The sequence below is a fragment of the Oenanthe melanoleuca genome, chromosome 1 (genome assembly GCF_029582105.1).
Source record: "Oenanthe melanoleuca isolate GR-GAL-2019-014 chromosome 1, OMel1.0, whole genome shotgun sequence".
Taxonomy (NCBI): domain Eukaryota; kingdom Metazoa; phylum Chordata; class Aves; order Passeriformes; family Muscicapidae; genus Oenanthe; species Oenanthe melanoleuca.
The window spans coordinates 87,029,464-87,044,397 of NC_079333.1; the positions used below are offsets into that span (position 1 = coordinate 87,029,464).

At 36.9% G+C, this 14,934-nt stretch overlaps 1 protein-coding gene across 2 annotated transcripts in view; it reads right to left on the bottom strand.

Moving 5' to 3' along the window:
* Window positions 1-6,751: 6,751 nt before the first annotated feature.
* ATP11A (ATPase phospholipid transporting 11A) overlaps window positions 6,752-14,934 on the bottom strand; it is a 115,963-nt gene continuing 107,780 nt past the window's right edge. Inside the window, exons 29-30 of one of the 2 annotated variants that reach the window (XM_056490637.1) lie at window positions 13,023-13,127; window positions 10,565-10,652 (exon numbers count right to left, since the gene is read on the bottom strand). In XM_056490637.1, coding sequence (XP_056346612.1) covers window positions 13,038-13,127 — 90 coding nt within the window. In that variant the 3' untranslated portion in view covers window positions 10,565-10,652; window positions 13,023-13,037. Of the gene's footprint in view, window positions 10,653-13,022; window positions 13,128-14,934 lie in introns of both variants that reach the window. The other variant, XM_056490628.1, reaches the window with a different exon arrangement.

Genomic DNA, 14,934 nt, shown 5'->3' on the forward strand with positions numbered 1-14,934 from the left:
GCCATAATTCTCTGAACCAGTCACTGGAAAAAAGTGGAGATACATCCCAGTCTTGTAAGATGTATGAAAAATGAATAAACTATGACAAACATTATCTCCAGGGAATCAGGTAAAAGGAGAGTCCTTTGGTGGGACCTTCCTATTGGAAGGTACAAGGAAACCCATAGCAACAAGAGTGGGGACCAAGGGAAACTATAGCTAATGTGGAGAAAAATTCTCATTTGCTTGGCTTTAAAAGGGCAGATTAAAAAACTTCTGATCTTATGAAATCTGGAAAGGATTTTTTTTCTGTGCTTTTCCATTCTAATTGAACCAACACTGTGGACAGCACTAGCAGCAAAAAAGCAAGCAGAGCTCGTGCAGCTGATGTGCCATAGCTACCCTGCACAGCAGAGCTTCCAGAAAGGCCTGGAAGAGCAATGAAATCTTAAATGCCTGTCCCAAGACACAGGGTGGTTTTCTGCAGGTATAGGGAAATTTACAGGGCAAGCATCTCCCCATATTTTGATTAAGCAAATATTCATTCTGGAAGTGGCTGTGGAAAATATGTCCTGTTGTTTACCTGGGTGGTTGGCACAGAATCAGACTGTTCACCACTCCTGGTGCCTGTAAAACATATCCAACATGTGGAGCACATGATCCTCTTTCCTCTCCTCCCTTCCTTCCTTTCAGGGTAACAAGTCAGACAAGGTCTCTTGTTACTGGTTCCACAGCTGTTAAAGGTGTTGGGAGGACTGGGAGATCTGCCTGTAACCCCAAGTGTCTAAATGGAAGAAGGAAGATTCCCTGGCTAGAGATTTAGGACTCTGAAGATGCTTCTGTCCTACAAACTCCACTTCAGGCTGCAAGGTCCAGACTTTGCCAGCTAAATAAATTAGTCCTAGAATGTGTACTGGGGACATGGCCACAAGCAACACAATTCATATGGGAGGGCAAAGCTGTACATCTGTCCCATTAATGGCTTGTGCAAGAGCCCCAAATTCTACCTTTGCTATTCACATTTCAAATTTTGTGTGTCTCTCTGTCTTTGTTGTCATAGCAACAGAAGGCACCAAGAATATTCTATGGGTTTTTTCTTTGTCATGGATGCAGAACATCCTTTGGCATGTATGTTTTCTCTCCCTCCTGGTTATTTTTCCTTAGCTTTCCCAAGAGCTTAAAAAAAAATTGAAATAATTAATGGAGTTCGTGATGCTTATATTCAGTAAATCAAGACAGTAAACACAAACACACACAAACAAATACAATATGTGCTAAAGAACCTGTGTTGAATGTCATGATTCAAAATTTGTTGCAAGCACTCTGTTTTTATTTCACCAAACAGGAAATCTGCTTGCTGTATGTGAGCTTGACACCTGCATTCAACACAAACAACCATCAGTGCCTGAACCTGAACCTCACCTTTGGTTTCTTGGATCATATTTTGAGGTTGAGTTGTCCAAATAAACAACTCCCACTTAATTCTGCTTGTGCAGAGAAGAGGCAGAGAGGGAGAGGGGACTAGAAAACTTCCTGGAACTAGAAACATGGTGTGGTTTGGTCTGCAGTATGTGAAGCAGGGATTTCAAAGTCATAGGCACTGCTGTCTTGTTCTGTGGGATCTAGATCAGAGATCTAGATCAGTCTAGATCAGAATTTTGGGCTGTGCATCATGAAACAACTGAAATGAAACAATGAAGACTCATAGAAAAGGAAAAAAATTGTTTGGGATTGAACAAAAACCATGGATTTTGTTTAAAAATTAGTAGAGCATGTTAGTTTTGAATACATGGTGGTAGAGAATAAATGGATTTGCAACCCGTTAACACTATCAGAAGGGTGGTGTGACATGGCAGTAAGATGAAATGTCTGTAAACAGTAATGTAAAAAGCAAGGTGCAGGCAAATGTTCAAATGGACATTCATCATTTACAGGTCAATCCACACAAGAGGATGCCTGAACTCTACTGTGTATCAGTAAATTTTATTTTTATGCCACTCTAATTAACTTTCCTAACTCCGAAGCTGACATACTTTCATGCAGTACCTGTAGTGTCCACATAAAGATGAGAAAACTCATCAGTGACAAGAGTATCATGGGATTTATACTGCCTGGCAGCAGTAGACTGTGCTTTTTATACAACATCTACTTTTCTCCCTGAATCAGTAGAATTCCAAACTTAGTGTCTTGGCTCAATACCTGAATATAAAATTAATTGTATCAGGATTGGTAAATGTGCATCTGTGTGAAATGTAAAGGGAATGCAAATCTTCATAGACTGAAAAAGTTAAAAAGTTAATAGTGGGGTTGGCAATTAACCTTATGGAAAACAAAAGTAGCTTCTAGCAACAGCTCTTAAGCAGTGAGTCAGAGTGAAGCCTTCTTGAATGAGATTAGTTGCCAGTGAAATTAAGATATATCTCAACTTTCTGTATTTCAGTGTTCATACACATTTGGAAATAAAGTGTTGACAGATGGTCCTCATGAACTGACATATTATATACATCTGGATATATAAGATGCCAAAGTTGAGTGCATTATTCATGTAGGATATGGAAATATTCATGGACTCAGGGAAATGGCATATTTCCCAAAGTTGATTGAAGGATATAATCATGATTGATGCAGAGCCAGATCAGTAGGAAATCAGAGTGAAATTTATCTTTTGGATATGGATAAGAATTTCCTTGGTGGTAGTGGTGCTAGATTTTAAATAGCCATTCCCTTTCTAAGTTAGATTAAAATCTTTGGGTTTGTATGAAAACAGACTTTTTCTCTTGTCAAGACAAAATTGTAGGACACAGGTAGTTTACAATAAATAAATTAAATTAATAAATTAATTTTTCCCAATGTCTTCAAATCACATTTTTTATAAGGAAAAATAAATTTAGTAAGTCTCATGAGACCATGTATCCTTTTTTAACAATTTGCATGAATGGACTCAATAGGGAGAAGGTTAATTTCCCAGACATGTCCAACTTCACCCTTTTCATAAAGGGTGGATGAGCTTACCTTACTAGTTAATTTACTGAGAAAGAGGCCTGAGAAAAGCAGGATGAAGATGAGTGATTATCTCCCATATGAGATGGGGACACACACAGTTTGTTTATGTGCACATGATCAAGTACTATTTGTGTAAAAACAACCAAGGCAAGTAACCATTAGGGTGGTGACCATGTTGCTTCAGATGTACTGGTTTGCCTGCTGAATATTCCTCTGAGAGAGCATGAAAAAGGGAGATCTCTCTTATTAAAATGCATGGAACTGTGTTTGCCCAATCATAAAAGGAATGGGTTTTTTTCCTTTCAGAATTAAGCATGGTTACACAGACTTCTAGGGGAAAGGGAAGTACCCCAGCATGTAAGAGGCAAGTAAGGGGAAATTAAACTTATCTATACCATTTTCGACCTATAGGGAGAACAGGAGTTCAGCAGGCAATGAAGACTGAAACCCTAGTTAAACTCCAGATGGACAATTCAAGAAAGGTAGATTCCAAATCATCTGCTGTGGGCCATACTTGAGAAGACAGAAGAGCCTGACTTATGTTCCTGTACAATCTACAGTGCAAGCATCTTCAGCTTTTTTCCATCTGGACCAGTTCCTTTCAACACAAAGGTGGACAAACATGGCTTTTGTGCTAAACTAATACATAATTTGGACTTTCTAAGAAGAGTCATTTAAAAGCCAGCTGTTACTGAGCTCTATCACTGCACCAGTTTAGGCTTTCTAATCTTGTGCCTGAAACTACTGAGGAGGAGAAATATCTCTTTCTGGGCTATAGCTTAGTCAGAATAAAATTATACACTACCTCTTCATAGCTGGGAATAAACAATTAGATTTCAACCTGATTAATACTGACAACTTTCTCTAGCTATGCAATTGTGTTCATCCTAGAAGCAACCTGTTCAGTACTTCCTAGAAAAATCCTCTTCTAGGTTGGCTACTTGGTTGGAAGTATTTTCTGAAATAAAAGTCAGCATACCACTTCATAGCTTGATCCTTGGACCAGGATTTGTTTTCATTCTCTTCTAGACCCCAAGATGGCAAGATTCAGGACTTTCAAATTTGGTTAACATTTCAGCATGAAATATCTTTACAAAAGATGTCTGAAATCTCACAGTAAGTAGTTTATGTACTTTTGAAATAAATATTTACACTCCTTACCTTGTTAGGAAGAAAAACAGATCAGTTTTACCCAGATTAAATAAGGAGAGACTCAACAGTTTTCCCTGAAATAGGAAGCCTCCAAACCTAGCAGAACACACCTATGTATTTTTAAAAGCATAATGCACCATGAGATTTCTTAACTGAAATGAATAGTGGAAAACAACAAGCCTTTTGGTGGTTTAAAATTGAGTACTATTTGTATTATATACTTTCAAATGGAAAACTAACACTTAAATGATTAAGACTCAACATGATTAATTTACTGCAGACTTGCCAGTTAAAAAAGAAAGATCACACAGAGCACTTTTCTTTTAAAAAACCTTTTAAACCTAGATGGAGACATTAGGCACCTGATAAACTGATCTGTATAATGAAGGAAGTTAATGGGTATATTTGGTTTTATCCCTATCTTATCACTTCCTAGTGTAAATGAAGCCTTCAAATAGGTATGGGTTTTGCTTTAGCATTTGAATAAAATGAAAATTAATACACCTGTATGCGCAGTGGAAATACACAGCAACAAAGCTTTAATAGAATAGTCAAATACTCTTTCTAAATTCCTGTAGAGTATCACCTGAGGAAATCAGAATATTTGAAAAACAAAACCATGGAACTTCAGTCTGTCTCCAGCCTACCTTACTTCATATCAAGATAACCTTCAGGTAAGATTTTGTAGAGCAGTGTTGCATATATTGCAGAAAGTACTGAGTAGCCTTACTGTAGAATATAAAAAACAGTTTTCAATCAATTCTATAATGTAGATTACTAACAGAGCATAACTTAAAAGATAATGGAAAACACACGATATTTGATTGAGAATACTGTTCATCACTTAAACTATTTCCTAACCTTTTTTCCTTTAAATATATAAATGTATTTTTATGTGCAAAATGAAACTGTGTGGTAACATGTCCATATGGGTACTATGCTCTTCCTGAAATCCAGATATATCATCACATTATTTTTTTTCCAAAACAGTTTCAATGTAATTGAAACTATCTAATTGCAATTTCTGCATATTTTTTCTTCTTTGCATGAATAAAGGGAAAAACATCTTCCCTTCAAACTACCTTCTCTAGAAAGTCACTCAGTAGAAACACAAAATGTCTTGATGTACAAAAGGGAGATGAGTATTAACATTCTTGTATTGCTTAGATAAAAATTTCATACAAATACAAACCCATTCCTCTGAAACCTTTATTATGGGAAGTGAAAAATCAATATAGAAGCAAAGATCTAAGCATTCTACATATCGTCAAAGCAGCAGAGGGAGGGACCAAACCTGACACCCTGAACTGCTTTGTGGAGGCTGTCTGGGATACCTTCACCCTGGTGGAGCCAATGTACTTTAGAGCCTGTAATGGTTTTGTAACTGCAGGGAAGTTTTGTAAAATTGTATCATCAAATGAAATAAAATCGTGGTCTCTCTGTGCACTTAGCCTCTTCTGTAAGAATCTATGAACACTGCTACCAACTCAGATGTCAGAGCACGTTGTTTTTTACTTTAGCTTCTTTACATTGACAACATCACAAAAGAGAAATAGCTCTAGGTACGTCACACAGCAGAACTGCAAGGAAATATAGTAGACCTTCTCATGTGTAGATTATGAGATTTACTTTGGAAAGAACCTTAGCACTTAATCTGTGAAGGAGGAACGAAGCTCTCCTGGACTGGCACCAATTTCTATTAGTTTTGGAACAACCCCTCATTCCCCAGCTCAATGTTCCAGCCTTCTCTGAATTTCTTTATGTTAGCTTGCTTTTTTAGCTGGCTACATACATTCTGAAAATCACAGAATTGCAGAACTAGTAGGATTGGAAGGGACCTTGGGAGATCACCCAGTGCCACCCTTCTACCAAGGCAGGGTCACCTACAGCAGGTGACACAGGAATGTCCAGGTGGGTTTTGAATGTCTTCAGAGAGGGAAACTCCACAAGCCCCCTGGGCAGTCTGTTCAGTGCTCTGCCACTCTCAATGTAAAGTTCTTCCCCATGTTGAGGTGCAACTTCTTATGTTTATGGCCGCTATTCCTTGTCTTGTGGCTGGGCACTGCTGAAAAGAGCCTGGCACCATCCTCCTGACATCCATCTTTGAGATATTTATATGTATTGATGAGATCCCCTCTCAGTCCTCTCTCCTCTAGACTAAACAGACCCGGCTCCTGCAGTCTCTCATAAGAGAGATGCTCCAAGTCCCCTTAATAATTTTTGTGGTGCTCCGCTGGACCCTCTCAGTATGAGAAATGAGCGTGACTACAAACATACTCAATAACCAAATCAAACACTCATTCTGTTTTCTTTATATACTTACATTTTATTACAGACTAATATGAAACCATCTCATATTCATACTAGAATTACTGTAATTACTTGTGAGCAAACTTAAACCGGTCTTGAATGTTTATATTTATTGCAAGCAGATTTGTATCTCCTGCTTATATATTCTACATAAGGATCCAAAATGTGGCTGAATATAAACAAGATATATTTGGTTGTCTACAGAAATAAAAGTTAAAAATAGTACTGAAAAGAAACTTTACATTAATGTATTCACACATTGACTCTTCAAATCAAATAAATGAAGTAGTATAGAATAATCTGAACATTAGATTTGAAGGCTGATTTATTTTCAAATAAATGCACCTAAATTGTTCAATTAAAAATAAGTGTCAGTATTTGGTGCTGATGACTACAGACATCTTTAATGTTTAAAGCACAGATAACTACCCCCAGCCCCATACAGCAACTTTCACAGATTCTACTTTACATTAGATCATGAAAGAACATCTAAAATGCAAAGTGTATTAGCACAGAATTTATGTCCAAGACAATGCAGATTGAAATCCTGTGAATTTTCATAAGGTAAAAATTTAAAGCTACATAAACTGATTTTTTGATTATTCTGCAAAGTAGAATCATGTATGTTTTCACTTTTGCAATACTTTCACAAATTTCCATTAAAGCTTTTTTAACAGAGACAGTAGCATGAGCACAAGGATCCCACTGGCTTCCAAAAGAAAAGTAGTGCAGCTCCTTAATTAAGCTATTTTTTTCCTCTTATTTTTGCAAGCCAGTTGGGTCAAGACAAACAGGCTAATGCAAGCAAGAAAGTAAACTGTAAGCTTTTACATTAAGTGGCTGAAAAAACAATTATTGTACATGGTAAAACAAAAAAGATCTTTTGCCACAAGCCACTGCAGGAATATATGAGCTTCTGTGGCCAAAAAGCTTGAAGTACTTCCTAAGTCTTCACATACATTTGGTTAGCGCTTACCAGTTGCAAGACATTTATAGAAGCAGCTATGGAGACATTATGCTGTTAAAGCTGCAACAATTTAAACGAGGCAAGTTAGAAGGTTACATAGATTTTCAGACTTTTCCTCTTTCTTTCTTTTTTTTTTTTCCTTCATACATAAAAAATCTGTCTCCTTTTAGTGTCCCACTCATAATGAAAGACTCTAATGCATTTTGATCAAATTCCTACTTTTTAATCTTTTTACTTTTGCAGTAAAACACCTGCTGTGGTGGACTAGGTTTACATGGCAATAGTAACAGGGACTGAAGCAAAAACACATCAAGTGAAGCCAAGTTGATGTTCTATGTTCATTTCATTAAACAGTCTATTTTAAAAAACAAACAGCACCAACTTTTTAAAGGTAAAAGTATTGCTAAATCAAAGCAGAAACTTACATTCAATCATTCTTTCCCCTCCACAAAATGACACGTTTAACTAAAATTTCTCAAACTTGTATACAGGTGTTTCAGCCTGAACAGTGTTGACAACAATATCTAGGTGCAGGGCTACATGTTTGCAATGAATTTCTCTGTTAGTAGGCAGAACAAGAATGCAGCATTTTCAAAAACATCAAGCAAAAATTTCCTTATTTAAGGCTAAAAGATAGAACTGACAAAGTAAAAAAGCAGGAGGCTTTTTAGAGTAAAAAGCAGTTCTAATAGAGTAAAGAGCAGTTCTAATATAGCACTGCAAGTACAGTGCTCTAATCACTGCTACCACAAATCCCAACAAAACATCAATCACTTGGGTGAGACTCATAGAGCAACAGACCTGTATTTCTAATTTGACATTCATTAGAATTTTAACATTCAGCCACGACTCCATTCTAAGCTAAATTTAAGTGGCCAAAACTTATAGTTATAAAAAAAGCCTTCAAAACATATACTTAAAAAAAAATAGAAATGGTGTGTTAACAAATATATGCGTAAAACAGATTTATAAATAGCTACAGTATGAAAAATATTTCAGTGCAAAGGCAATTTTAAGATTTCTAAAAAATACATTACAAATAATTTGTTAACTACACACAAGAAATTTGTCACTGCTACTGGTATAAAATGTATACCCATATTAACTTCTTAAAAATATATACACCAGTGTTTTATGTAGGGGACGGTTCTAACTGACCAACATTCAAGTCTGCAATGGCAAGTATATTTACACACACCCACACATGAGTATGTATTTCAAAATGCTACTGCTATAAGGACATTCTTTGAAACTTAAAAGTGCTATATGTTAAATGATAAAAAACTTTTATCTGCGGTGCTCACTGTTAGACTTTGTAAAATTCTGTTATCTTTGGTATACTGAAGATTTCATAACTCACTTTACAATCTCTGCTTGACCCAGGGCATTTTAATAATAGATCACTGTTTGTTTAATACGAAAACTACTGTGAGGAACATTTCCTAGTAAGTTTATTTTTCTTTTATTAAAATGCAAAGTAGTAAGTAAACTTATTTTGCCTCTGTTTTTTTTCTTGTTAAAACACAAAAAGGGAAATAATTTTTCTCTGCCACCCTATCCCTCATGAAAGACAACTAACAATGTCTTGGCCAGGTCTTCCAATAAATGCTGCAGGTCTGATCCCAAATATTTTGTTTTCACACATTTTCAGGTAATGTCTTCACAGAGGCATTGAATGAGAATGGCTATTAACCAGTTGTAACCACCAAGCTGAAATTGACTGAAATCGAATTACTCCTTCAGATATTTTTGCACCCCAAAATAAAACACTGGACTAAACAAACAACACAAGGATGCAGCTAATAGCTGAATTACTGCAAGGTAACATAAACGTAGCAGAGAAAACAGAAGTGCAAGTTGGCTGTCATTCTTAAGGGATTTCAAACAGAATCCTTGCAGTCAAACTAGTTTCTGTATCCCAACTGTGGTTCAAATGTTAGTCAACAGTTGTGTGCCACCTCGTGGTTTGCTTGCAAAAGACAACAGTTGTGTGCTTTGTAATACATCTGCCAAGCCCATTAGCCAGTATCCAACCATACATGCATACAAAAAAATCAAAATTAAGAGGATGAATCAAGATAGTAAAAGATACATCCAGAAAAACAGCTTTTCTTCTTTTAAGAAACAAACCCCAACAAACTGTGTTAAAAAAAGCTTAATATATAATACTTTCTGCTATATATTTCACAATCATAGGGACAGGAACTGATAACACCAGGTTACGTGCATCTTTGACAAATTCAAAGATGTTTTAGGCAAAATGCTTACATTCAATTTAGAAGTACATACCAGTACTGGTGATATTTACCTATTTAACAGCCAACTTGACTTCATATTGTGTGTGCATACTCTACACAAGGATTGTTTTGCCTGTCTATCTACAGGGGAAAACTAACCAAAACCATACATAGCCCTGATTTGGCCACTTACAAGGATGTGAACATTAGAGAGTGTTTCTTGAAAGCAGATTTGCACAGAGGAAACACCAGTTTGTTCTACAGAAAGAGCAAAGAAAGAAAAAAGGGCAGAGGAAAATCAGAAACAGCATCTGATGAACATGCTTTAGGACAATTTCATTTGAGATAACTGAGACAATTGCTCCTGGCTGAAAATTAAAACTGTTGATCTCAAAATTTAGGTGACTGACTGAAACTATGCACTTCAAGTAACAAAGAAAATCACTAAAGATGACAGAAGTAGTAAATACACAGAAGTCTTGACACAGGATGAAGAGAATTTTTAGTGCTACCAGTCTCACAGTACCAGACTGTGTGGATTGTTCATTGCTCCAGTAGTTCAAAACATAAAAAGAGGCCAATTGGCCTGGAAGGGTTCATACTTATAGCTCGTGATCATGTTTGTCTCAACACTGCTTCAGACAGCAAAAGCCACATATAGTTTAATATGTTTCTGTGACATGTCTGTTTCCTGAAAAAATAAATAAACAAAAGCAAAGTTTTTAAAGGCTTGACTTGGTGTTCTGTCACATGGACGTTTCCAAACCTGACCCACTGTAGTGGTAGCCTGCACTGGAACGGCCATGCTTATTTGAATAGCCAAAGACAGATGGAAGTACTGAATAATCAACGCCTCTCCACTGCGTAAACATCACTTTTTTAGAATGAGAATTAGACCTTCTTGCTGGGGAATTGCTGCAGTTACTGCTCCTGTATCTTGGGCTTTTCAGGCAGGCAAGAGGTGTGAATTCCGAGATGTGCTCCTGACAGTGCCTGGATGCGTACTGTTGAAGGGAAAAAACAGAAACAAATACACAGTAAACAGACAATCTTGGAACCAAAAGTATATAATTGTTTTCTTTCATAGGATCACTGTCCCTTAGTATACCTTTCCCTAGATCACCACTCTGGCTATTGGTTTCATGTGAAAGTATAATCCCTTGTGTTGCTTAGCAATCAACCAGTTTCAACATGATTAGTTTTATATTAAGACCTACAGAATCAGGCATGATTTTTACATTTAACTTCTAAACCTGATAATGGGCTCTTCAGAGAAGAGATGAAGACAGAGAGGCTTGCCTTCAAATTGAAGTGTTTTAAATCAAGGTTATGTTTCATTTTGGAATTTCTCCCCATACATCTTTTTATCCCTGAACTTCTTATGTGAAATCTTAAGACAGGACAGATTCAAGTACTTTGCCCTGTACTTCCAAAGAGAGTAAATTCTTTACAGTCAGTTTGTGCTAACAGAAGAAGGTTCCAGAGTTTAATGCACTTGCTTTGTACTTCAAAGCAGTATTGAATTTTAGACTTGCTTAGGTTGTGTGTAGGATCTATACAGGCAATTTATACTGTACATCTCAATACTATCTTGGTCTAATTGCCCATTAAAGTTTATCTTTCTCACATAATCACTCCACACTCTGGCAGAATCAGCACTTCTGCTCAGGAAATGCTCAGGACTACAGAACACCACAGCTGCATGACAAGAGCCTGGACAAGTGCACAAACTGGAATAAAACTAGAACAGCCCTTTCCCCAATGACTCTATAAAATTCTTTTCACTAAATGCACATATAATTTCCAGGTATAGAGGTATGGAGGTTATGTGATGGTATCCAACATAAAAATGCATTATAAACATGCTTCAAAGCATGCTTCAAGCTTCAAAATCTCTCCATGAATGCTATATAAATAAGTTAATTCTCTATTCTTAACCATTCCCTTCTTCCCTGTTAATCAGAACACAGGAGCAAAAGGATAAAATCACAAAGTAAATATTAATGATGTAGCTTATAGAACTTTGGCTGCATCGTAACATGACACTTTAATGCCAATCACAAGCTTGAAACACTACTCTGCATAACCTAGAGCCATCTGAAAGCTCTTAAAAAAAAGACACTTTTGCAAAGATCACAAAACTATCCTAAACTACTCACCACAGTGAGACCTGGGTTCTTTTAAACACATATAGACCAAATAGCAACATTATTACATAAAAGTCAGGTAACAGATTAGCAGATTTCCTTTGGAAATGTAAGAGGGAGGGAGTAGTCCTACAGTTTGGTAAGTAATTTTCCTGTTCTTCCAGCTAGGAAGTGAAGCATTTTAGTTACCGTAGATAGCTCTAAAAATAAAATACTTTTCTTACACATGGCTCCGAGACAAGAGCCTTTACCAAGCCTGAAGCTAGTCAAGGAAGCTGACATTTTCTGCTACTACTACTTGTGTAACAGTCATTAAAAGCAAATCAGCAACTTTAGCCATCTTCAGCTACTTCCAAGTCCCACAGCACACAGATCACATGACATTTGTCCTTTTCACATACTGCTAACTTTGCACCTTCACTTAGTTCCTCATATGCTGCTTTTGGGGTCAGGAGAGCATGAAGGGACTGGAACAGTCATGGCATCCAGGTGGGAATCATTAGAGTAAAGAGTATACCTTCTTACTCATTGGTGTAATCAGTGGCGTAGCAAGGAGATGACGTAAAGCAGAGAACTTCATTCTGCTGGCCTTATGTTTGGGGAATTTAGTTCCCTGCTTATGCTGCTGTCTCAGATATACAGGTAAACTCTGACACTTCTCTTTTGATCTGAGGCAGTGACACAGCAATGCCCTGTTCTGTACAGAAAACAGCACTGTGGCAGACGCTGTCAGATGCACAGCCCCAGTCTTCTGACCCAAGGTCTTATTCACAAATGACTCATGATTATCTTCACATGCTCCATCTGCATTTGGTCTATATACGTATTCAAGAACATGAAAGAGGATGGATAATGACCACTGCTCGTGGCTAAGAATTACCTCTGACTTTATGTATTCTACACAGTGGTGTAATGTGAATACACATTGCGATAATGACTGCAGCTCTTATAGAAGAAATGTCACACAACACCTATGCATAATGTATTTATAGGACATGAATATGGGAATATCAATTTATTGGTTTGCTTTACATGATTAAGTTTCTGAGACAAAAAGATCTTACCTGTGGCATGGAACATATCTTGCAAAAATTAGGATCTCCGAGTAAAACAATGATTTTGTATCAATACTAACAAAGTACATCAAAAACTCTGGAGGAAACAGTTGATTTGTAAATAGCACCAATAGAAATTAATCCAAATTGGCAACACGTACAGTACTGTTACCTAGCTTTGATCTAATTATGGCTCGGAAGGTGAAGGATTTCCTTCAAGAAGTGGCCCATCGCAGTTCGCCAGTGCATTTTGGCCTGTTTTATGTCTCATACTCTTCTGCAAGGATGAGGAAAAACAGTGAGACTCTTGCTGAATACAAGAAATGAGAATGAATTGTACCATTTGGTAACTGTTATAGCAAAGTCCTGTAAAAGTGATGGATTTTCTGATAGATTTAAAAAGGAAAGGTTATCCAGTGTAAAACAAGGTTTCTATTTCCAGATCCTGAGATTAATCATTTGAGGGCGTTTTAAATTCCATTTCAAACTCTATTTAAAAATTACTCTCAAAATCACTAAACTGACTTAATACTGTGGGCTCTGTGCCCTGCCCCTCTAACAATAACCTGCACTGAATGGGAGAGGTGTCTGTGATATGATGAGGCCAAACTGATCCCACATTCAGGAGTGGACATGCTGCTTCACTACTCCCCAGAACAGCTGGCACACTGAAGGGAGTGCCCCATTTGGAGGTGATGGGTTGGTGCTAATGAAGGCTGATTTACAGCTTTATCACTACTCTATGGGCAGAGGGCCAGGGAGCTGCCAAGGAAACTTCTTCCACAGAATTCAAATACTGCAACAGCAAGATCCATTGCTTTGTCTCCACGGAGGAGAATCCTGACACGTGACAAAGGCAGCAGTTTGCTGGTGAACACTTTTCTGAGTGCCCAGTGCAGTTGTGCAACAGCAGCTAAGCCCAGTGATGAACAGAAGAACGATGAGACCCCAGAGAAGCTTCCCCAGGCAAAAGGACCACTTTGGGTTTCCCCAGGTGCAGCAAAGGGTAAAGATCTCATAACATGGCTGATGGCCAAGCTTGTGACTGAGTAAAAGCGAAGCAAAAAATCATCAGTCAAAAACAAAGAGAAAAAGAAAAATACTTCTTAAAAAGGGATGAAAGTACAGAAGTAATTTACAGCTCAGAAACTAAACACCTGGTATTTCAGCTACCAAATACTTGAAATTGTTGAAACACCATCAATCAAAGTGAAAATTGCAAAAATGGAAATAGGATAATTTAAATTGAATTTATATTTTCCCTAATAGAGCAGCTGAAATCCTGCTATTAACGAAAGAAGAACGAAGAAAAAGAACATATAATCAATGTCGATTGGAAAACAAATACCCTATTGCTTTTTAAAAGTGAAAGTCGAAAGAAACCTTGCACCTGCACAGTCACCAGTTAAAGCACAAAATTCAATTTGTGTCATTGAGCCACAGTTGCAGACATTGCATATAAGAAAAAGCAGATTTTGACAGAAATTACCAAAAGGCAACAGATTCCTCCAAAGCTTTTGCAGAAGTAATGTTTTAGCCTCAAAAAGACAACAGTTCATATGTGTATATATATATAGCTATCAATACACATGCACATTTATATACATATATGTATGTGTGTATACATATATGTCTGTATGTGTATATATATATCATGGAAAAGCTCTCTGAAAAAACCCCAGAGCTATAAGTGGTTTAAAACCATCCAAATGTTAATGATGGTAAACAACCATTCACATCACACTGGAGTGACTCTCAAATAACTGAAAAATTTAGAAGTATAGTAAGTGCTTCAAAGGCTTTATGCATTCTTATTGCCTGAGTAGAACTAATTTAATAACCTGGGAAATGGTCATTAGTCCTTTGTTTAATCTTTTCAATTGTTCCCAAAGCCCTTTTGCTATAAAGAAAGCTATATCACTTTTAGGAATGCAGTACATTTAAAAATAATTATTTAAAAGCTCAGTTCAAACCAATCCTAAGCACGTAAGAGACAATTTTAGTCAGAATTGTTGACAGTGGGAAAAAAAGTATTTTTCCTCTGATTTACATAATTACAGTAAATTTTATTGACTGTATGTTTT